The 24960-nt window shown below is 37.4% G+C and overlaps 1 protein-coding gene across 5 annotated transcripts in view; it reads left to right on the top strand.

Moving 5' to 3' along the window:
- Window positions 1–24960, top strand: part of CPED1 (cadherin like and PC-esterase domain containing 1) — a 268972-nt gene that overhangs the window by 34618 nt on the left and 209394 nt on the right. For 4 of the 5 annotated variants that reach the window (XM_040472137.1, XM_040472136.1, XM_040472135.1 and 1 more), the window contains one exon: window positions 23467–23573. The exons of the other annotated variant lie outside the window; for it this stretch is intronic. In XM_040472137.1, the coding sequence (XP_040328071.1) occupies window positions 23467–23573 (107 nt within the window). The remainder of the gene's footprint in view (window positions 1–23466; window positions 23574–24960) is intronic. 5 annotated transcript variants of the gene reach the window in all.

Below are 24960 nucleotides of genomic sequence, written 5' to 3'. Positions count from 1 at the left end.
ATTATCCAGGTCCTATTTAGTAAATCAGTGTTTTAGTTCATAGAACGGAGCAGTGGTCTAAGAGAGAATAAATATTTTCCAAAAGTTTTTAACTTGCTCCCGGGATAGAGTCTAAGTAATATATGGTCCAAGAGACTCTGACACACAGTATATTTTATCATTGGGTGAGAATTATATATGTGTACTTGAAGAGGGCATATTTCTCCAGTCGCCGCCGAAACCAGATCTGCAACAGCCACAAGAAAATAGATGGTTCCAATTGCAAAGAATGTTTCTGGGAGGCCCTGCAAGTAGTTGGACCAATATTTTTGTTTCCCCACTGTTTAACGGGACACTTGGGTACAAGATTTATTTGTAGCAACCCTAGAAGACATAACCAGGACCCATTTAAGGATGAACGTTTTATCAGTCAGAGTTACCCAGCAGGGGATCTGCCCATCTCAGAACACAGGAAGTGTTGTGGGAACAGAGTCAAGTCAGGGGTGCTGCCCAGCGGTTGTTTTATTCCTCAGGAGAATGAGGAAAATCACCACCCAAGTCTTTTTCAGATCGTCTCTATAACATTCATGACCATGGAATGAGAGAAAGTAAGACACGATTTTAAACCTCATCATTCTAGGGATTCTTTCTCTTGAGTCTTTTTAGTCTCATGTCCAAGGGCAGAAGAGAGGAATGGTAAGCAAAGGAGTGGAGAAACATTGGTCTGGAGGCAAAGTGGGAGGTGATCCCCTTTGGCTAGTAGTGCATGTCGATAGCAGATGCTTCCACTGATCATTTAAAACTCAAGAGCCTAGGGGTGCCTGGGTGGCTCAGTCGGTTAAGCGGCCGACTTCGGCTCAGGTCACGATCTCACACTCCGTGAGTTCGAGCCCCGCGTCGGGCTCTGTGCTGACCACTCAGAGCCTGGAGCCTGTTTCAGATTCCGTGTCTCCCTCTCTCTGACCCTCCCCCGTTCATGCTCTGTCTCTCTCTGTCTCCAAAATAAATAAACGTTAAAAAAAATTAAAAAAAAATAAAATAAAATAAAACTCAAGAGCCTAATGAAGTCTCTTCTTCTCCTTCCTTCCTGTCGCCAGCCTGAAACCAGCACCCCTGCTGCTTTCCTGAGTTTAATATGCTATATGAACATTTAGCAAGAAGACGAAAGAGTAAAGGTCACATTTAAAAGGCAGAGTGTGTTTTGCCTTGTCAGTATTTCACCTAGAACACCTTTGACATATGTTTTTTATTATGCAAGTAATAGGTTTTGGACGATATCAGAAGTGCTTCTGTGCCTTTCGTTAATCAAACTGGGGAAAAAAAGGAAATTGAATCAAAGAAACTTACAGGTCTGCACCATTCAATTTTATTGTATTATGACACGCAGTAATTGTGTGTTCAGGTTTATTGTTATTTTCCTCAGTGCTTATAGAAGTACTGATGTATTTATGACCAAACAGAATTTGTTCTTTAATTGGCACACTAGAGCTCGAGGAATGTTTAGTTAACCCTAACTCAGTTGAGTTGTTTATACTACAGAGACCTGAGTTGAATTTACTTTACTTTTTGAAAAAAGCTTTCTTATTTATAAAAGTTGAGCTTCAAGTGACCTCTCCATTCTAATGTTTCCTTTACCCTCCACTGTGCAAAGAGAACAAAAAGCCAGTGTCTCATTTTTACTCCAAAGAAATGAAACTACTTCCTTAAGTGGGTTGGTTCTTACCATTGAAAATGGTAACCAGATGTTTACTGAAATCCCCAACATTTCTCCTTCAAGCCTAGCTTCCTTCTAATCGTTTGATCTTTTTAAGTTTCATAGAAACCAGATTGGGTATTTAAATTTTCCAAAGCTGGGAAATGTTTAATAGAGCTTTGAAGATACTTTTTCTGAACTGTTTTCCTTAAATGCACTTTCTGCTACTTTTATTTTTTAAAAAAGGGACAGTGTTAACATTTTTTTTTTGCAACGCTATTGATTTTATTTAACCATATTACAAATAACATACTGTACTATTATTTGGTTTAGTGTGAAGGAAAAAAATCCTTGCAGTTTTTTGCCCCTGGCAAATACATATGCTTGCTTTATATAGAATAACAGAAACCTACATTTCACCTGGTTTTGCCTCAGTTACAAAATTAATAGCCCAATTCAGTGGTCAGTTAAAATATTGAACTCATTTCAGACACTAGGTAACATGGATTCCCACTGATCTTTTTAGATCAGGGTTTCTCAAACTTGGCTGTCCATTGAAATTCTGTGAGGAGCCTTAAACTCCCATTTGCTAACTTCTAGCCCCAGATCTTCTGATTGAATGGATCTAGAGTTCTGGCCTGGATATCACGAGTTTAAAATCTCCAGGTGATTCCAAAGTACAGGTAAATTTGGGAACTTTGATGTGCTGTGATGTTTTCATCTCAAATTTTTATAAATACTGTTGGCTCTTAACACAGCTTTGAACCATGCGGGTCCATTTATATTTGGATTTCTTACAGTACAGTCCTATAAATGTATTTGCTCTTCCTTGTGAATTTATGTCTTTTTTTTTTTAATGTTTTATTTATTTTTGGGAGAGAGAGTGTGAGCAGGGGAGGGGCAGAGCGCGAGGGAGACAGAGGATCTGAAGCAGGCTCCAGGCTCTGAGCTGTCACGACAGAGCCTGATGCAGGGCTCGAACTCATGAACCGTGAAATCATGACCAGAGGCGAAGTCGGACACAACCCACTGAGCCACCTAGGCTCCCCTTCCTTATGATTTTCTTAATAACATTTCTTTTCTGTATCTTACTTTATTGTAATAATACAGCATATGATACATGTAACATACAAAATGTATGTTAGTCGACTATTCATGTTATTTATTGGTAAGGCTTTCAGTCAACAGTGGGCTATTAGTGGTTAAGTTTTAAGGAAGTTGAAAGTTATACACAGATTTTCTACCCTGCAGGGCTTGGTACCCCCCTAACCCCCATACTATTCAAGGGTCAGCTGTAATTTATTTCAGGTCATTGTTTTTTTTCATACTCTTTAGAATTAAAGACTTTTTTTTTAGACATTAGACATTTTGTTTGGTTTTGCTATACACTAAACTATGCTTTGAATGACAGATCTAATTTGTAAAAACAAATAATATTCATATTATATTTAGATTAAGGAAAGACTCCAGGAAAGAAAAGCAAACTGTTTCATATGGGACTTTTCAAGTGACAGAGCATGTGGATAAACTACAAGGGAGTTTGGGGACTCCAGATATAATGTGTTTACTATGCTAGTGTATTATCACATTTGGATGCTTGAAATATTTTAGACATTTTCCTCAATTTGGGAGGAGTTTGGAAGCATCTAACCACAGTTTCAAGACTGCCTCTTCACTTTTGCATCACTTTTGCTTTCTGCTCTCCATTTTATAATTATCGTAAACCTCCCCACTTTCTTTTGAGACTTGATTTTCCCTCTGGAGAATTAATTAGCTAATTAATTATTATTAATCAATATTTCCCTCTAGATATCCTCTGTTATTTTTCATCTTCTTTTTAGCTAAAGTTGCTTCTTCCTAACATTATCTCTTTGTGGATGTGGAGGTCCAGACTACAGTTTGGGAGATGAAGACTTAAGAAAAAGTCAGTATTTTTTTCTTCATAATCTCTCTCTAATTAACCCTCAATAATAATAATATGACTCCCCTCTCCCTTAAAGTTGTTTTTTTTTCCAGAATTTACCAGGAAACTCCTTTTTTTTTTTTTTTTACACAAAATACAGCCACTGTTTTGTTTTTGCATTGTTTTTGGTATAAGAGCAGATTTGATCATGAGTAGAATATTGGTATTCTTCAGGAGTTATGTAAATATTTTAGGAACTGAAATTAAGCTTTAATGTGAATTCACTGAGGTAATTACTCAATTTCCTTGATCTTACCTATCAGTGTTTCCCAACCTTGGTGAAATGTGTGAACCAGTGGAATAGATACTTGTCCTAGAATTGAGTAGGTTCCACAGGGTCTGGAATTTTCTTATGAACTCTTTTCTCCCTTAACTTCCTTAATGCTGCCCTCTCCTGCTTCTCCAACCTTTCTGATGCTGCTTCTTTATGACCTTCCTGCAAATTTGGGCTTTCTCCAAGACATTTACCCCAGTCATCATTTTCCCCCCTATCTTGACATTTCCTCAAGATATTTTTCTACTCTGCAGATTCAATAATCTCCTCTGGGGAACAGATTGGTGGCAGCCAGAGGTGGTGGTGGGAGGACTGGGCAAAATGGGTGAAGGTGGCCAAAAGGTACACACTTCCATTGAGAAGTAAGTTCTAGGGACATCATGTACAGCATGGTGACTACAGTTAATTACACTGAATTTTATATTTGAAAGTTGCTGCAAAAATAAATAGTCAAAGTTCTTGTCACACACACACACACACACACACACACACACACAAATTTGTAACCATGTGGTGATGCATGTTAAGTAGACTTATTGTGATGGACATTTTGCAATATACACATATTGAATCATGTTGTGTGCCTGAATCTAATATAATGTTATCTGTAAATATATCTCACTAAAAAACATCTCTGGAGATATGATGTTTGAATAATGTTGAATCCTAATCTGTTTTCTGTAGGCAGGATTTTTAGAGTCTTGATTGTCAAGTACCTGATAGATGTTTTGGCTTGTGTGTGTCACTGCGTCAACATATAGTAAACTGCACCGATTACCTCCCACGCCTGCAACATCTGTGGTTCTGCCTGCCGTGTTTCTCTTGTTGGTACCGCACTCGCTCAGTCTCTCAGGTGCTAAAGCTCATCGTCAGGTTCTCCCTCTCCTTCAGCTGCAACACACGTTGGACACCAAGTCCTCCTCCGTGCCGTGGCTCTACGTTCCGCGCCTCTCATGCTATCACAGCAACTATTAAATACTCTTCCAGCTGCTGGTCTGTGCTTTCTACAACACACCCCCATCATGACTGCCAGTGTAATATTTCACAAACATAGCTCTGATCACATCACTTCCCTGTGCAGAAGTCTTCAGTGATGTCTCATTTCCTCCTAATCAGAAGACACGTTTCTTGGTGTGGCATTCAAAGCTTCCCAGGCCATGGTATCAGATACCTCCCCAGCCCTGTTGTAGTGTGATTCTCAAGCCTGTCCTCACACTCAAATTATTCAGGGAAGTTAACAATTTAAAAAGTCGGTGCCGAGGCCTCACTTCTGAAAATTATATCAGAATTTTAGGGGAGCAGAATGAACTCGGGCATTGCTATTTTTTTACAGAGCTCCCAGGGATGGTCATGTGTGGGCTTCCTGGTATTGGCCTACTAATCTTTGCCTGATCATGCTCAAAGCTTTGTGATTTGCATTGCTACTGAGGTTTTTGGCCCCTAGAATTCCTTCCTGTCTGCCATTTCTTAGAATTCAAATCAATCTGTAAGTTGACCCATAAATAACCCTCAAAGTAGAAATGTTAAACAAATTATCTGAGACCTCACCACACATTATTCACATATCTCTGATGCCTAGAGTATGTTCTGTGTTACATTTTTAAATCTTATGTGTTCATCTCTTCTCCCCTTCTATATTATAAACTTCTTGTAAAACAGGAAATGTTTTATTTGTCTATTTATACTCTATTCTGCGTAGGACAGTGTCTTGCAGGTACCTAGTAGATACACTATTAAATGAATAAGCAATTGAAGAAATAGACCTGCAAATATACTAATAAAATAGCTGAATCTTTCCTTTGCATATTCAAGCACCATTCGCTTCTTAGAAAAGTAGGGGAAAAATACTTAGTATGATAGGAGATAGCTGTGTGGTAGAGCAAAATAAAATGTGCTCCAGGCCGTGTCTGAGCAAAACCAACTGAAAAACAGAACTCACATACCTGCCGTTCTTAGTGAAGAGTCTCTGTAACCTCGTTTCAGAGTTGCTCAAGCCAGTGCCCTCTCTGCTTTCAAAGAAACAATTCCACCAAGTTAATAATAACCTTTTAATAGTAATGATAATAACTCTTTTCAGCTCTTTCTCTAAGGACAAATATGAAAGGCATATGTGAATCTCATCATCTATGCAACAAAATAGTCTATTTAGAGCAGGGTATCTTCTGGAATTTAAAACATCTTGTTAGCATTCCACCTCATTTTCAGAGTGACCACACAAGTGATTAAGGGCTATAAAGGGCAGAAGCGACTCGCAGGGGGCCCTGCTTCTCTAATAGCGAGCTCTCTATATTGTACTTGTGGGTAAAGGGAATCCCTGTCTCAGTGGTTGCTTAAAGAACATGGTTTTGGCAAAGCTCCAGGGTAGTAGCTACTGTTTGCTGGGCCCATGATTCTCAAACTTAATATGCATCAGAATTGTCTGGAAGGCCTGTTAAATCACAGACTGCTGAACCGTACTCCCTGGAGATCTGATCCAGTAACAATGGTTAAGATAAAGATAACAAGTTCTCAGGGAATGCTAATCTACTGATCCTGGAGCATGTGTTGAGAACTAGCGTGCTGATACTTCTTTATTACAGTTTTTCAGTGTTTCTTCCAGAAGCACAAAGAAGTTCTGCCTGTTTGCTATTTAAGTAGTTAAGTGGCCAAATGATTCCCAATTCCCCATTTGCCTTGGCAGGACTCTGAACCAGTCACCCACTTGGGTGGGAAGCCCTGCTCCTTAATTCAAACAGATGCTAAACCCGTCAATTAAAAGTTGGCATGCAAAGCTGTGGTATGTGCTATCTTCATTCTTTAGAGTGTAAGGCCCGGGATCCATTTGAAAGTGAGAGCAACAAGCCACTGAATTTCTTTTTTTAATTTTTTTTTAATTTTTTTTAACGTTTATTTATTTTTGAGACAGAGACAGAGCATGAACGGGGGAGGGGCAGAAAGAGAGAGGGAGACACAGAATCGGAAGCAGGCTCCAGGCTCTGAGCCATCAGCCCAGAGCCCGACGTGGAGCTCGAACTCACAGACCGTGATTTCGTGACTTGAGCTGAAGTCGGAGGCTTCACCGACTGAGCCACCCAGGCGCCCCAAGCCACTGAATTTCAAACTGTCTTTGGGCATCTTGGGCTTGCTTGCGTATAGTGGGATCGAGGTAAAAATATGGACATACGATTTATCCTAAATCGTAATTATATGCCCCCGAGAAGCAGCAAGATGGTACTATGGAAGGGAGGACGACTACTTTGGATTGCACTGTCTGTGTGAAGCCGTGACTAAGTTACCTAATTTCTTCGGACGCCTTTCATTTTACAGAAGATGAAGATTTTTTGACTAGATAATCTTTCAGATCTACTCCAACTGCAAAATACAGAAAAAGTACAATAAGGACTGGAGCTAATCTCTACAATGCCACCAACAAAGACAGCTAATGTTGGACATGTTTCTTTACAAGTATTGTATACATTTTATGCACTTTCCTAGCTTGCTTTTTTAGCATACTATTTATCAGAAACACATGCCATAAAAACTTTGTAAACATTATTTCAATGGCTACATAAAATTATATTATATGGATGTATTTAATATTTACTTACTATGATTTCCTTAATCTTTTCCACATTGTTAAATATTTCTGATATTGCCAATATTTGGCTATTGTAAATAATTCTTGTATATAAATCTTTGTCTACATTTCTGATTCTTTCTTTAAATTTCTAAAAGTAAAATTACTGGAATGAAGAATGAGGGCCCACCTTGAAGCTCTTCATTCACGCTGTCAAAATTCTGCCTGAAAAAGTTAAAGCATTCCCCATTAGACGTGCAAAAAATTTCCCATCTCACCAAACCTCACCAGTATCAAAACTCTGTCATTTTAATAAGTGATCTTATTTTCAGAATGAGAACTTTATCATTGTTCTATGGAAGTATGACATGGAAATCCAAATTCACAGCTGTAGTGTAAAACAGATTGTTTCTGTTGGAAATTGGTACTTGCATCATAGTAAGAATGCGGAAGGCCAGAAAGGCTGGCACATTCCATGGTAATCTGAAGACTCATCCAGATAGCCAACATATGAGGAATAATGAGTGTTTGCATTTCCATTGGTTTGTTTGCTGAAGGATTTCTATTCATTATGTCCATTTGTTTGAGAAATAGCATATTAAAGTTTATCATCAAGACCTGATTTTGTGGGTACCTGAAATCCTAACTTATAAGCATACACAGCATGACTACTGCATGCTGAGACTGATTTTTACTTCTTGTCTGATGGAAAGAAATCCTATTACTTTGTCACCCTGAGTATTTTTAAGACACTATCATATCATGGACATTTTGGATTTAAAAATGATCAAGATCCAGGTTAATTTTCTGTACATTTTTGCTTCTGTATAAGTTAATTGACATTTTACAGTACTTTGAAAGATATGCAGTGTGTGTATTTCAATGTGTATATCTCAAAAAGACTCAATGTCATTTTTCTCAGAGAAAATGTTTCTTTACTTAGATGCATATCCTGACCGCATTTTTAGAAAAGAGTCCCATTTCAAAGATGTCATATGTTTATGGTAGAATATTGAATCAAATATTTGCAAATACAAAGATGAGCATGAAAAATTAAATCTAAATTCACCCAGAGAGAACACAGTTGACATTGTGCATGTTTCCAGGCATCTCCCTAAGCACAACCCAAACATGTGTACACATACACACACACACACACACACACACACACACACACACACACACACTTTCATCTTACCCTTTTGCCCCCTGCCTCTTTATACCATAGCTTATCTCACATGTTTTAACAGATAAAATGTTAATATTCAGATATTCTGATAAAAGCTTTGCAATATCAACATAATTTAAAAATTTTAATATCAGTAGTTTTAAGTTTGTCTTTTTTTGATTACTAACTAAATGCACTGTGATATGTACTGCATTTTTTAATTTTTTTTTTTGTGATATGTCCTTTACATGCATTAACTCATTGAATTCTCACTCATAGTCCATAGGTAGGTATTTCTGTTTCATAAGTGAGGAACTGAGTAAGGAGTCTCATAAATGGGACATCTGCGATTTGGCCCTGGGCTGTCTCTCTCCAAACTTGAGTCTTTAACTGCAATATCAAAGTCATTTCTGGAAAGTATATGGAAATTTCCTTTGCTTCGTTCTTTTTAGTATTTTATTATATGGAAAGGAATGCCCCGATAGTTTAACTAAGTCCTTTTTAATAGGTATTTAGAATCGTTTCAACTAATTGCTATACAATACAACTTTGCTACGGTATTTATTTAGATTAAATTTTGGAGATTTTAGTGTGAAACTCAATTATTGTATGGATGGGTGAAAATATTAAAACTGGGGTTCTCCTTGCCAAATTTCTCCACAAAAGGTTGGCTCCTGTTTTTACTTTCATCACCAGTGCTAGTTCATGATCTTTAGCAAATACATGTTAACATGTTTTTTAATCTGATGAGATTAAAAATGACACATCAGTTTAATTTTTTACTAAAAAGAAAGTTTTACTTGCACATCAAATACAATTCTTTTTCTTATGCTAAATTTTGTCTATTTTGCTTCATTTTTATGTATAAAACTTTTTTATACAATGCATATAAATAAGAAATTTATAGAGGGGGCACCTGGCCCATGCAGGTGGTAGAGTATGTGACTCTTGATCTCAGGGTTGTAAGTTACCTAGAAAATAAAATTGGGTGTAGAGATTACCTAGAACATAAAATTAAAAAAAAAAAGACGTTTATAGAAAGCAAATCCAAGTGGTACAACGAAGAAGAAAAGATCACGAAATTAAGAAAAGTTTACTGAAAGACAATTTAAAGCATAGAATATCACTTTACATTCATAGAACTGACAAAATCCAAAATTGGTGATATCACTTATTGCTGGTAGGAATTCTGGGAGTGGAAGCTCTCATACCTTGCTTGCAGAAATCTGAAATGTTGTAGTTTTCTTTTGGAAAGCAATCTGGAAAAATCTATAAAATTTAAAATACAAATACTTTTTAAGATAACAATATTTTTGAGAATCAATTTGATAGAAGTCACAGCATCAAAACGTAATAAAATATGTACATAAATCTTAAAATTAACAATGTCAGTGGAGCAGAGAGAATGATTTTACATAAGGACAATTAAAATAAAGGAAATGAGATTACTGTATGAATTTTGAGTAGTAAATAATTAGAGAGAAAAATAGCAAATTATGTTCCAAGCATCTCCAGAGAGGTGGAAAATTAATGTTTAAGAGGAAACTATGATTTTGCAGAATTCTGTTAAAATAACATTTTATGAGATAAATAATACCTCTTAAATGCATAAGAACAAGTTACTTTAAAAGAATGGTACACTGTAACAGTACTTGGCAAAGCTTCACATTGACCTAAATATTCTTCATCTCATGGATAACAGAATTATTAGCCTCAGGAGACATTTCCAATATCCTTTTGGCTTCTAGGAGCAGGGCCAATTTTCCGAAAATTGTGAAGTGGATGAAAATTGTCTTAGGCGATAGCCCAGTTTACCCACTAGCCAGGTCCCTCCTTACCCAAAGCACCTACTTCAGGGAGTCAGAGGAGTTGGCCTAGGTGGTTAGGTCACACCTACCACTTGGGCCTTGTTGCTACTCACTCAGGAGAATGTACATTCCTTCATCATTAGTTTTAAGGCTCAAGGTGTCACCTGTTTTAGCAAATGCACAGTGTCAACGAGAGAAAACTGCTGAGCTCCTTTCTAGATAATGTGCTTGAATTTTAACTGGGACCTACTACTAATGAGGTCCTCTCTTTTCCTTAGATTGAAGCCACCAATGAATGCCTTTCCTCCTATGGTAAGAAGGCCTATTGAAGCAGCATAAAAGGGGTAGCCAGGAGTTGGGAGAGAAGGTTATTCCTTGTGTTCTCTAAATTACACTTATATTGCTCTGTACAGAAGCCTTAAATAATAATCTACAAGACACATAGAAGATGTTGCATTTTGTTTCTTGAAATAAGTTCATCATCTAGATCTAGAATTTATCTGCCCATGTATACCTACCACTCACCTATTTATTCATTAAACAAATACTAATATAAAGCTCATCAAGTACCAGGCACTGTTCTAAGCACTTTACAAATATTAATTCCTTTAATCCTCCTAACATTCCCTAAGTGTTGGTATTATTATTACAACTACTTTTTGGAATGGCCGTGAATGAGCTCACTAGATTATCTATTGCTTGATTTGAAAATGGAAGATAAGACTTACCCATAAATATCTTACAGAAATCTATGATTGGGTTAAATACATCTCCAAAGAGATGGAAAATAGTGCATTATGAGTAGGAGATATGTAATCTTAAAATACTTATTGCATTAAGTAATAAGCCATTGAGGGAGTGGATTCTTTTTCTCATGTTAGTGGATTATAGTTTCTCAAGCCTTAGTTCTCATCTGTGCTGAATTAGTGTGGAATTGTTCGTAGAGTAAATTTTAAATCGATGACTCCCTCCGCCCTCTCACATTGTTCATAGTCCCCAGTGCCTTATTAAAAAATGTTAAACCAGACATGACTAGCTTGCATTCACTGCATTTTAAAGAAGTCATGCAAAGTGATTTTTAATAAAACCGGAAGAAAAAATGATATTTGGTTAAATGAAGTGTCACAATGCTAATTATACACTAAAACCTCCTGTTCCATAATGTGGAATTAAGTATAAGGAATGTCTGTCAAAAACTCATGTCAAGTACTCAAGTAATAAAAGAACTCAATGTGTGGGTGCCTGGGTGGCTCAGTCAGTTAAGTGTCCAACTTGGCTTAGGTCATGATCCCGTGGTTTGTGAGTTCGAGCCCCGTGTTGGGCTCTGTGTTGACAGCTTAGAGCCTGGAGCCTGCTTCAGATTCTGTGTCTCCCTCTCTCTCTGCCTCCCCAGCTCATGCTCTATCTCTTTCTCTCTCAAAAATAAATAAACATTTAAAAAAATTTTAAAAAGAACTTAATGTAAAGCTCTAACCTCATAACAAGTGTTACCAGTAGGACATTATAGTCAGGCATCAAGTTATTGACATTAGATACTCAAGTTATATTCAATACATGGTTATTAAACAAGAACAAAGGGTAGGATGCTAAGGCTGGCGTTGTTGGGACAGACAGAATTTCAAAGATGAGTGAGACCTTTCAAGGAGCTATAGGGCATAGTTGTATATGAGTGCTTCTCAAATTACAGGCACATTTAGATTACCTGGGGATCCTGTTATTGACAAATTCTGATTTGGTAAGGTCTAAGTTGGGGGCTGAAATGTTTCATTTCTAACAAGCTTTCAGCTGATGACAGTGTTGCAGGGCCAAGGACCACTGTTGAGTAGTAAAGGATGCCCATGTTTAACTGTAATAAAATATTCCAGAACTGTAATGAAATATTCTGCAAATAAAATATTCCAGAACAGAAAAAGTTGCCAATTCGGAGTGTGGGGATCTTGGCAGGTGTGCAAGTAGAATACTTGGTAGGTAACAATGAGCTCTCAAGTAGATTTTTGAAGGGAGAGGGTCAACCGCATGAGCTGCATGCCAGAGACACACAGGTCTGTAAGTGCTTGGAGTCTCAGAGACCAACAAGGGGTTGATGTGGTGGAAGAGGAAGTCAGGGGCTGCCTTGATAAGACTAGATTGACTAGAAGACTAGGTTTGGGCAGATGTAAAGAGCCTAGGTTGTATTGCTAAGGAACTTGATCTGCGATGGGCTGGCAATAAGATATTTCTAGAGGATGACTCTGACTGTAGAGGGGAAGTGGGTTAGAGAAGGAAAAAGAGTTATAAGTAGGGAGACTAGGAGACTTTGCAGAGAAGATGAAATCTTAGATTTAGGGAATGTGGTAGAATTTGGAAAAGTCAGGAAGTTATTTAAGAAGTTCAAATTTAAAATTGATGGGAATTGGAAATGAATGGGATGTGGGATTGAGAGACAGGTACAAGTTGAAGACGACCTTATGCTTTCCAGCTTGAGGGAGAAAGAGAGGCTACACCTTTGGTAATAAGAAAAGTGGAAGGAATGACAAGATTTTGGCCAGAGATAATGGGTTCAGATTTGTACTTGTTCAGCAGGGCATTTGTTCTAGAATGTAACTGGAAATGCCTCTCTGAAACATGAGAAAGGTAGAGAAATGTAACTTTGGGAGTCAGTGCAAAGAAGCAATAGCTAAAGCAATGGATGTAAATAAAATCACCAAAGGATTTGACTTTAGAGAGAAATAGTAACAAATGCAAAGAAAGGTGAGGAATTTGGAGAGCTGCATGTATTAACAGGAGGCTCTCAAAACCCAAACTTGATCTAATTTTTCAGTCCTCTATATTTTAAACACCATTGGAGTTTGTATTACCAGAGAATGCATCTCACATAAAAAATAAAAACTTTTCACTTTCAGCATTGTAGTGCTGACTGGGTTTGTAATACAACATCCTGAGTATAAAATCCTTAGGAAGATGTGTAATTAGTATGTGAGAGTTTATGCCTAGTTTATGCCTACATCCACATACTTAATAATCATCTTATTTCCTCTGGAGGATTTATTTATTCTGCTTTTAAATACTGAAGTCCATATTTTATTCAGGTTTTCTTGTTTTTCTACATAACGTCCTTCTTCTGTTCCGAAGTCCCATCAGGATATCACATTACATTTAGCCATCATGTCTCCTTAGGCTTCTCTTAGGCTTCACAGTTTCTCAGACTTTCTGTTTTTGATGACCTTGGCAGCTCTGAGAACTGGTCAGGTACTTTGATCTTTCTCTACTGGGATTTGCCTGATGTTTTCCCCATGATTAGACTGGAATTATGGTTTGCAGGAGTAAGACCACAGAGGTAAAACATCATTCTCATCACTTCGTATCAAGGGTATATATTATCAACCTGCCTCATAGCTGTTGGTGTCAACCTTGATCCCTTGACTGAGGTAGTGTTTGTCAAGTTTTTCATTGTCGCTCTTTTCCTTCCCCTTTCCATACTGTACTCTTTGGAAGGATGTCATTATGTTTGGCTCCCAGAAAAGGACCAGGAAGTTGTGCTCCACCTCCTTGAGTTTGGAGTAGCTACATAAATTATTTGGTATTTTTCTACTCACATGGTTTGTCTCTTCATCCCCATTTATTTGTTAATTCAGATAATTTGTTTATATCAGCATGGACTAATGGATAGTTACTTTATACTTTCGGTTATAATCCAATATTACTTATTCTGTTGCTGAAATCACTCCAGTTTTGACCATTGGTTCCCATGTCCCTGTCACATACTTCCATCATTGCTTTCATTTGTTTAATTATTTGTTTTGAGCTCTTCCTTACTTTCTGGTGCAATGATGCTCTAGTATCGGCTTCTATATTTACGACTCCAGCCTCTTGAATAAGCCATTTCTTCAAGGATTCCAGACATTTAGAAATTTGGTAAAATGCTATAATGAGAGTTTTATCCCAGACAGACAACAGTCTTGAAAGCGGTGAAAGTTTAAACACACATTCAGTACACTTCACTAGCACACTTACAGAAGTGCCATGAAAATCTTTAAAAATATTTTTAAAAATACGTGGGGCGCCTGGGTGGCTCAGTTGGTTAAGCGTCCAACTTCGGCTCAGGTCATGATCTTGTGGTTCGTGAGTTCGAGCCCCGCATTGGGCTCTGCGCTGATGGCTCAGAGCCTGGATCCTGCTTTGGATTCTGTCTCCCTCTCTCTCTGCCCCTCCCCTGCTCACGCTCTGTCTCTCTCTGTCTCAAAAATAAACAAACATTAAAAAAATTTTTTTAAATTAAAAAAATATGAAGGAACTTCAGCAAGCCTTCTAAAGTAAATATTTCTTGCATGTATTTCATAGGAATAAACTGATCTATTTCCTTTAAAACTCTTCTTTTAAAAAATGTTTATTTGAGGGAGGGAGGGAGAGAGAAAGAGAGAGAGAGAGAGAGAGAGAGAGAGAGAGAGAGAGAGAATGCACGCATGCATGTGGGTGAAAGGCAGAGGGGAGAAGAGAGAATCACAAGCAGACTCCACACTGTCAACACAGAGCCTGACGTGGGGCTTGAACTCACAAACAGTGAGATCATGACGTGAGCCAAAATCAAGAGTCGGAGGCTTAACTGGCTGTGCCACCCAGGAACCCCATCCTTTCAAACTCTTCTTTATGACAAGTTTCTTCAGAACGGGAGTCTTAAACTTTTGCAAAAATTTAAGCACGATATTGGTTTCTTAAGCTTATGAGTAGAGCAGAAGAATTTCAGGAGCTCAAAACTCCTCACGGAAATGATCTCATTGATTTTCACAACCTCTCATGCGGCAGAAAGAGGGTAGATGGTAGAATAGGAAAGCTTGATTTCTAGTGTGGATTTAGAAAACCCAGGGGAGAATGGCTTAGAGTTTCTCTGTGGTAAAACACAAAGTTTTTATCATCAGCCCTTAAAGGGTAAGGAGCCAGAGGTAGCATAGGCAAAAATCCATGACCAGATTTTTGGGGTAAGAAACTTTAATTGGATTTTGTGACTATGTTGTATAATTTATTGAAGATCTAAAGATTCTGTATATATAATTTCTCTTAAATTCTGAAAATTTCCATATTGAATCCAATAAACATCTAAGTGTCTACTATAATCTGTGTTAGATACAAGAACGTGAATAGTTTTTGTCCTTAAAGAACAGCTGTGAATAAATTTTACTATGGGTCCTGGGTTGCTGTTCTGTATAAGAATACAGTTAAAGGAACTGGTTAATGCAATTTGAAAGATTCAGGAAAAGATACAGGTATGTGCAGTGGCTAATTTATATCCAAACAGACTTGTGGGGTTATCAAGCATAGAATCTAATTTTTCATCAATAAGTTGATAATGTATTCATGAAATGTCACATTATTTACTAATTCTGATAAAGGATGGGTACAGAGAAAATAAGACTTTGTTATTCAGCAAGAATCTCACAGTCTAGTGGTGAACAGAAAAAGAGTATACAGATGGAACTGTGAATATATGAAATATTCTTATGTTATATTATAAAGGAATATTATGTATTGTTTAAAATTAAACATTTTGTGTATTCCATGCTAAAAAAAAAAAGAACCCCACACATTTTAGGAAATCACTGTACTTGTATCCTTATGGAATATAATAGTCTAACACTGTGAATAAGTAAATGAGGCTTGGCTTTTGTAGCTATGTATCTTGGAAGCTTTTGGACAAGTTTATTTTCCAAGTCAGACTTTATAAATCTTTTCTGCTTCAATTTGATGTATGTGTTCACAAAAAAGTTTCCACTAAGTAAAGCGCTAGGAATCTGCTTTGTTTTTATAATTTCTTCAAATGCTAGGAATGGTTATTTTATTTTCATAGGCTTACTTCTCTCATCCTTACTAAGAACCGAAATATATCTTTAGGTCCTCTTTGTAAAACTACTTTAAAATTGTCCTCACTGCCTCCATTTTTAATTTTTACAATGTACTGGCTTTTGATTGAGTTTTAATTGTTGATCTGTTGCTCACATTCAATTGTATATTCACTATGGATCTCACAAATCTATAGCAGCTGTTTCTGAAATTGCAACCACTATTGTAGATACTAAAGATATAGCAGTGAACAAAATAGACACAGTCCTGCCCTCATGGAGCTCACATTCTAAGGGGAAGAGGCAGGCAATAAATAAATAAATAGACAAGAGATACATAATCTGTCAGATGATGATAAATGCTGTAAAGAAAAATAAAGCAGGAATAGACTTAATATTCTGAGATTTTTATATAGTGTGCCAGAAAATAAAAATTGTCATTCCTTGAGAATAAACAGCATGTATATGAATGATGATATCTCAGAGCTGTCTGTTGTTCTCTGGATCGAGTAACTGATCTGGTAGACTCTATCAATGAGGGAGATCATTTGTGAGCCAGGAAATGATTGTTTGCTTTACATGGCAGCCTGCCTATGAGGGACTGGAAATATTCTAGAGTCAGCCCTTGCTCCATAGGGCAGATGCTTGATTAAAACAGAAACAAGAACAGAACCTTTAAAAATAGCTCTTACTTTTAACACTGAGATGTTACTTGGTTCCAGAGAACAAGTAGAGAAAGATAAAAACTAAAGTCAGTAGTTGTTTACGTCTGAATTAATAAATCCGGACCCAGACAACTCCCAAAATTGTCCGGGGAGTCTTCATTGCTACCCGAGCCAACACTAGGAGGCATGATAGTGTGGTATTATCAGCAACTTTGTTCCACAGTTTGTGGGGAGAAGCCTATAGATTTTTCATGTTTTTGTGATTATGAGATGGAGAACAGAACATCCACATCCTGTTTCCTAGAACAATGTCCTGTGACCTCTCTATTTATGGGCTTGGCTAGTCTAATCTGGGAGCTAGTCTTGCTCTGGTTGCTTTGTGACTGCAAAAGAAATCATTTTAATCATCTAAAAATCTAAGAAGCTTTTGGAGATTTCTTTTCAAAAGTAGGTGGTAGCCAAGTTAATATTTATGGTTTCTGAGTACATGTGCAGTTGAATATTCCTTCCTTTTAAAGATCAAAGCACTTACTTCTCAATTACCAGTGGTAGCTAATAATGTTTGGGGGCACTGTTGCTGGGTGAGGGTCTAGGAATACCCAAGATACTTGTTACACTCCTTTTTTCCTCTGAGGTCCCAAAGGAAAATAGATGCACTGGACAGTAGTTGGAAAAAATACCAAACCTATATAATTCCTCTTTGTCTCAGTACCCTCTCTCATAAAGAGTATGGAATAATTGCTTATACCCCATAATGTTGTTAGAAGTTCTGCATAAATTAAAATATATAAGGTATTGGGGCGCCTGGGTGGCGCAGTCGGTTAAGCGGCCGACTTCAGCCAGGTCACGATCTCGCGGTCCGTGAGTTCGAGCCCCGCATCAGGCTCTGGGCTGATGGCTCAGAGCCTGGAGCCTGTTTCCGATTCTGTGTCTCCCTCTCTCTCTGCCCCTCCCCCGTTCATGCTCTGTCTCTGTCTGTCCCAAAAATAAGTAAACGTTGAAAAAATATATATATATAAGGTATTCTCTATTGCCTCCCTGGTTTTTAAAGTGATGATGATATAATGGTTATGAACCCTTAGAGCTAAACGTCTGTGTTCGAATTCTCTTCCCACCACTAACTAGATGACTAGATGATGAGTTTGAGCAAGTTATTTAACCTTACTGTGCTTTTCAAAACAGAATAATCATATCCGGGAGGATATTGTGTGGAATAAATGAATTAACACAAATACTTGGAGCAGTACTTGGCTTACTGTAAGTGGTCAAGAAAGATGTACTGTTGATATCATTACTACTACTACTATTTATGTATTTATTTATTAGCGTGGCTTTGGCACCCAAATCCTAATGCAATATTCTAAGGAGCTAGGCTGAATCACATAAAGGTCTCCTGTTCTGTCTGCCCGGGGAAACCTAAGAAACCACCATCCAGGTTGGCCAAGGGCAGTTTTGCCTGTTTTTTTTCAAATCCACATCTGACTTCTCCACTCTTACACTCTAATGTCAACCTTCTAGGGACAGAAGAAGTACATCAAGTAAGGCCAACATAAAGAATGTTTGCCCTAATGCCAAAAAAAAAAAAAAAAAAAAAAAAAAAAAAAAAGAAGAAGAAGCCTGTCTTGGGCTGCTTCTAACTATGGCAACAGTCCTGAGACAGGCTGAATGTCTTAAAAGAGTCCAAAGAGAGACTGTGGGTGAGAAAGAGAAGGGATCAGGCCCACCTAGGAGTGGTACCTGGGTCACTCTATCAGTTCAACTGGAGAGAGAAGACATAAGTGAAAAAGATTTCCATAGGCCTCTCCTGATTTTTCAGGCTCCTGAGAAAAAGAATTACTCTAAGAGACCACACGTCAATTCTTACCAACTTTATCACAGCCAATAAAATGTCTCCGGAATTGAAATGACCTTGCTCAACCTTGTGGGAGAGCATGGCCGGATCTGGAGATCAAAGGGTGTGTTCAGACATCCTTATAAGACCAACTGACCAAATATCAATTTGCCCACAGTCATCTTAACAAGACCAATTTACCTAATGAACAACTCTAATTCACTGAAAGCTAAAGCCTGGAACATCAACTTGCTGAATGGGCAATTCATGCAAAATGGACACACGGTGTTTTATACCAGGTCTAGGACTGGTTTGCCTACTAGAGGCACAGCCCAGGCAGTTAGGGCCTGGGGGACCCACATGGTAAACTGGAGAAAATGCGGGAGGCTGTACTCCACTCCAGTCAGTGGCTGCCTTATAGGATATGGACCAAGTATTACCACAGCCTCCAAGTTTTCAAATGAAGGCAGAAATCTGGACTTTTATATGAATTATGCTGACATTTGCATTTTGGCAAATACTTAAAATTTAAAATGAAAACAAAACAAAAATTGTGCAGGCCAAATGCACCCCACGTGCCGTTTGACTCTCCCTGTGTGCCTGCAGTCTACAACCTCTGTTGTACATCCTGGGCGTTTGCCTACTAAATGCTCATGCTTTCAGCTAGTTGAGCATGGCCCCAAAGCTCCACAATACTTGCAGTGTGTAATTTTGCTGAGGCTCAAATCTGTTTCCCAAATGCTCCAAGTTGACTTATGAATGTGATTTACTTAGCTGGTGAATGTGCTTATGTCTGTACCCAATTTCCAGATTTCAGTGTGGCTTCTGGGGTTTTTTAAACCAAGTTTGAGTACATAGTGCCATTCATGCAACAAATAAAAGCTTTTGCTTTAAAAAGGGTTGTGGGAATCAGGGGACAGTGTTGACTTTTAAGGTTGGAGATGGAAATGAAGAGAAAGTGAAAAGGTCTACTCAAGATTTAACTAGGAGGTAGAGTTTAGGAAGTTTGAGGAGGAGTCAGGGAGGGTATCTGTAAGAATTTTGAGTGGAAACAATCAGCATTTTTCAGATTGTGGTGGCAAAGAATTAGGCAAGAAGTATATGAAGAGATTACTTGAAATTTTTGGTTATACTTTACTTTCATTTTAAGAGGAAATTTATGTGCTACAAAATATTTTTGAAATTTTAATTTTAAATTTAAAATATTTGTTAAATATTTTTGAGAGGTACGGGGTAACCCTTATGAATGTCAAGAAACTGTAGCACTTTACAAGTTATCCTAAATTCTTTTTAGTGTTCAGGTCTCTCAAAGATTGCCGAGGTCAGTGACCACTTTTTTTTTTCTGTTTACATTCATAATTCTAGTAAAATGTCCTGCTCATAGGAGGTTCTTTATAAATTAAATACTTTGAATTATTTAAGCATGTCTTCCCATTTTAAACATTTATGGCTTAAATATATATGTCTTAATCAAATCCAGAAATTGTGTGCATGTCTTGGGTAGTGAAGGGGAGCTTGCATCAGACTTGGAGGAAAATGAAATGTACTGTGTTTTTAATGCCTAAACAATACAATCCATGATTTTTTCTAATTTTATTTTTTATTTTTTAAAATTTACATCCAAATTAGTTAGCATATAGTGCAACAATGATTTCAGGAGTAGATTCCTTAGTGCCCCTTACCCATTTAGCCCATCCCCCCTCCCGTAACCCTCAGTTTGTTCTCCATATTTATGAGTCTCTTCTGTTTTGTCCCCTTCCCCTGTTTTTATATTATTTTTGCTTCCCCTCCCTTATGTTCATCTGTTTTGTCTCTTAAAGTCCTCATATGAGTGAAGTCATATGATATTTGTCTTTCTCTGACTGACTCATTTCACTTAGCATAATACTCTCCAGTTCCATCCATGTAGTTGCAAATGGCAAGAGTTTATTCTTTTTAATTGCCGAGTAATACTCCATTGTATATATATATACCTATATATACCACATTTTCTTTATCCATTCATCCATCAATGGACATTTGGGCTCTTTCCATACTTTGGCTATTGTTGATAGTGCTGCTATAAACATGGGGGTGCGTGTGTCCCTTTGAAACAGCACACCTGTATCCTGTGGATAAATGCCTAGTAGTGCAATTCCTGGGTCACAGGGTAGTTCTATTTTTAGTTTTTTGAGGAACCTCCATACGGTTTTCCAGAGTGGCTGCACCAGCTTGCATTGCCACCAACAATGCAAAAAGAGATCCTCTTTCTCCACATCCTTGCCAACATCTGTCGTTGCCTGACTTGTTAATGGTAGCCATTCTGACAGGTGTGAGGTGGTATCTCATTGTGGTTTTGATTTGTCTTTCCCTGATGATGAGTGATGTTGAGCATTTTTTCATGTGTCGGTCATCTGGATGTCTTCTTTAGAGAAGTGTCTATTCATGTCTTTTGCCCATTTCTTCACTGAATTATTTGTTTTTTGGGTGTTGAGTTTGATAAGTTATTTATAGATTTTGGATACTAACCCTTTATCTGTTATATCATTTGCAAATATCTTCTCCCATTCTGTCAGTTCCCTTTTAGTTTTGCTGATGTTTCCTTCACTGTGCAGAAGCTTTTTATTTTGATGAGGTCCCAGTAGTTCATTTTTGCAATACAGTACATGATTTGAAGTCCTCTCTTTGCATATCCTTGTCTTCTTAAAATATTTGGTTGAGTATATTATGTCAGGATGTTTCTTCTAGGTTTTAGTGTTTCCTGGGCTAGAAATAATATAAAATGGAACCATCTTTGTTTTTTCCCTTTTGAATCCATATCAAAAGGTTTTGGCTGAAAGTGCCAGGTGCACATTTTAAATAAGGTATTGGAATCATCACAGAGTATTTGGTTTTGGCTCAAGAAATCCATTTAGAGTTTCCTTCAAAGTGAGGATGCATGGACCTTCCAAGTCTAATGCCGAATGGCTACTAGATGGAGAGATTTCTCTCATCCCCAAATCACCTGTATCATTTCTCCATGTCCCTTTGAACTATTGCACTATATTCCAGCATCTTGAGATACATCACGCAACAAGAGACAAGAGCTTAACTTGAGTTCAATTGTCTGGATCCCTTTGTTTGGCAGAGAGGTTTCTCTTCTAGGAACAGGACAATTACAGAGGAATCAATAGCCCAGACAGCACAGAGCTTGTCAAATGGTAAAGGACTTGATTAGTGCAGAGTGAAATTTCATTCCTAATTGTCATAGATCAGTCTTCGTTATCAATCTTTTTTTTCCCCATAAAGTCCTTCTTTGAAAGCATTATGCGTTCAAGTGAGAAATTCTTTTTTTATTAAAAAAAATTTTTATGTTTTATTCATATTTGAGAGCAAGAGAGACAGCACGAGTGGGGGAGGGACAGAGAGAGAGAGAGGGAGACACAGAATCCGAAACAGGCTCCAGGCTCTGAGCTGTCAGCACAGAGCCTGACGCAAGACTCGAACTCACAGACTGCAAGATCATGACCTGAGCTGAAGTCAGATGCTTAACTGACTGAGCCATCCAAGCGCCCCTCAAGTATGAAATTCTTTCGGGAAATTTTTAAAGACAGGATTTGGTTATTTTCAGGCTTTGTAGAAGCCACTAATACCTAATGCAAGAGGTGACTTGTGAGATCTGGCATAAATAGTTACCAAAGGAATATGATTTCAGGATTGTTGAACTCCAGAAGCCATGCGTACAGAAATTGCTTGATTTTTTTTTTTTAAAGTAGATTTCCACCCAAAATGGAGGAAGTTTCACAAGTAATATCAATCCTTTCATACATTCTTTAGTGTTCTTTTTTGCCTGGTTATTTTTGAGATACCTATTTCTATATGCCTTTGAAGTAACATGTTTACCACTCTGTCCTGGGGCTAGTTATTCATTCATTTATCAAATATTTTTAAAGCACCAATTATATGCAAGACATGTTGATAAAAACATATAAATAAATCAGAGACTAAGAGAAAACAAACTCATAACACACAAATGTTAATTTTCAATGTTCAAGTATTATGCAAGAATGTACTCTTCTGAGATTATTTTGGCAAGTTACTAGGACTTATTGGCAAAGGGCTTTGTCTTTGGTAAATAGCTGAAATATTATTTGCTTCAGTCCATGTTATACTCTGTATTTTGAGCTCAATTCTGCTGTTGATAACTAGACCACAAATTCCTTTTAGACAAAACCTGTTTTTTAGAATTTTCATTGAATTTTATTTTCAGTACTGCAACTTTTTCTTTGGAAGAAATCTTATAAAAGTATATCTGATGTTAAGATTTGTGAAAAGTAATGGTGATATCAAAGCCTAGAACAAAATATTTGTGTTTTGACTTCTTATCATTATTTGATTTTGCAACCATCGTCTATTATCTTAAAAGACTTTATAACCATCTTTCCTCCCAATCTCCAAATAAGACTTTGTGTATTTATAAAATTAGTGGCTTAAAACATTTAAATTTTAGACTTTTAGGAATTTTATGACATTGCATTAGATAATTGAATTTTCCCTAAGATACAATAGTAAATATAAAAATGTTTCTAAATTAGAAAAGTTGAATTTCAGTTACTTTGAATACTGACTTTAAAACATATTCAGAATCATTGTTACTTGTGTTTTATAATTTAAATAATAGCATTCTTAAATCTAAGAATGGTGCCTTCAAAAATCTGATAAAAAAATATTTGTTTTTCAATATTCTTTTGCCATTAGGTGATTTGGGCTCTTGGGATCTGCTCATTTGCCTGTCTTCTAGGAAAGCTGGTGGAAAACCTTGCATATCCAAGGAAGACATGTGCCAGTTAGGTTTACATCAAAAGGTAATTTTTTTTTTTCAAAATGGTTACAGATTTTAACAGCCCTTGGATATTAACAGCAGCATATCTTGGTCCATAGTATTTTTTTAATGTGAAAAAAGCATCAAAATTTACAGCTATTTCTCAGTAGTGAAATAATATTATAGTAGCTACACTGATCATCTGATATATCTGTAGTTGACAATCTTGATAAGTCCTTCCTCCTTGTAACTCCTGACTCCATTGGCCTTTGGGCCGAGAACATTACTTTTGCTCTTCTTTTCCATCTTTGGCCATTCCTTCTCTGTTTTCTTCACAGCCACCTTTTGTCTGCTCATACTTTAGATTCCTGTGTTCCTCAACACCACTCCCAAGGTTGTTGATGATTCCCAAAAGTACATCTAAAATTCAAGCACTTTCCCTGGCATCAGGCTCGTGTGTATAATGCCTGCTGAACATCACTTTTATATCACACAGACACCTCAGAGTCACCATGGGGAAAACTCACTCGTATGTTCCCCAGTGAATCCACTTCTACTCTTGCATTCAGTAGCTCTGCAGAACTTCTGTTATATTGGTCACAAGCGTGAGCAACCACTGTCACTCCCTAAGGTGGAAATCTGGCCTTCACCTCTGATCCCTTCCTCTCCTTTGTGGTCTACATTCTATCAATTACTAGTGCTAAGGAATTTAACTCCTAAATACTTCTCAAGTATATTATTTCTCAAATGTCCATGCTCACTACTTTTATTCTGGCAAGATAGTCACCATATCTTACCAGGTTATTACAGAATCCTCTTTACCGCTTTTTCTGAAGCAAGTGTTCTGCCCCTGAAATCCATCCTGCCCAAAGTTATCAGGATAAAAAAAATATAAAATTCTGAGCTAACCTAGTTAGTCCTATACTTAAATCTTGAATGGCTTTACATCAACTATAAGGTAAAGCCTACAGTTTTCTTCCCTGTGAGTATTGGTCAACCTCCAAGCAGGAGACAAATTCCATACTTGAAAGGACTTAACTGAAGGGAAACCAATGAAAGAGCTATTTACTGAGGTTTTGCCAAGATAAGAGAAACAAGATTAGAGAGAATGTAATTAAAAAGATTGGGGGAAAAAAAAAAACAAAACAAAAGATTAGAGGCACCCAGGGACCAGCAGCATCATAAAGTTTTACCACCCTTGGTCTGAAGAAGGGTTTATAGAGGGAATGGTTAGCAAAGCCTAATGAGAGCTGGAGCCAAAAAAGAGGGGTCGCTGGAAAGGAGCTATAAAGTAGGGGAATGTAGCCATTTCCAAATCATAAGCCTGCAGAGAGGAAGCCAGGGAGATGAGTACTCAACCTCTCTTTACTACCCCCCAAACTCTTGCCAAGGCCTCCTGTTGGTGCCACGCATCATTCCAAGTGTTCACC

This window comes from Herpailurus yagouaroundi, unplaced genomic scaffold (genome assembly GCF_014898765.1).
Source record: "Herpailurus yagouaroundi ecotype Mexico unplaced genomic scaffold, PumYag 100, whole genome shotgun sequence".
In the NCBI taxonomy this organism is placed as follows: Eukaryota; Metazoa; Chordata; class Mammalia; order Carnivora; family Felidae; genus Herpailurus; species Herpailurus yagouaroundi.
Note: the sequence above shows the minus strand (reverse complement) of the source record. Positions and strands in the feature narration are given on the sequence as shown.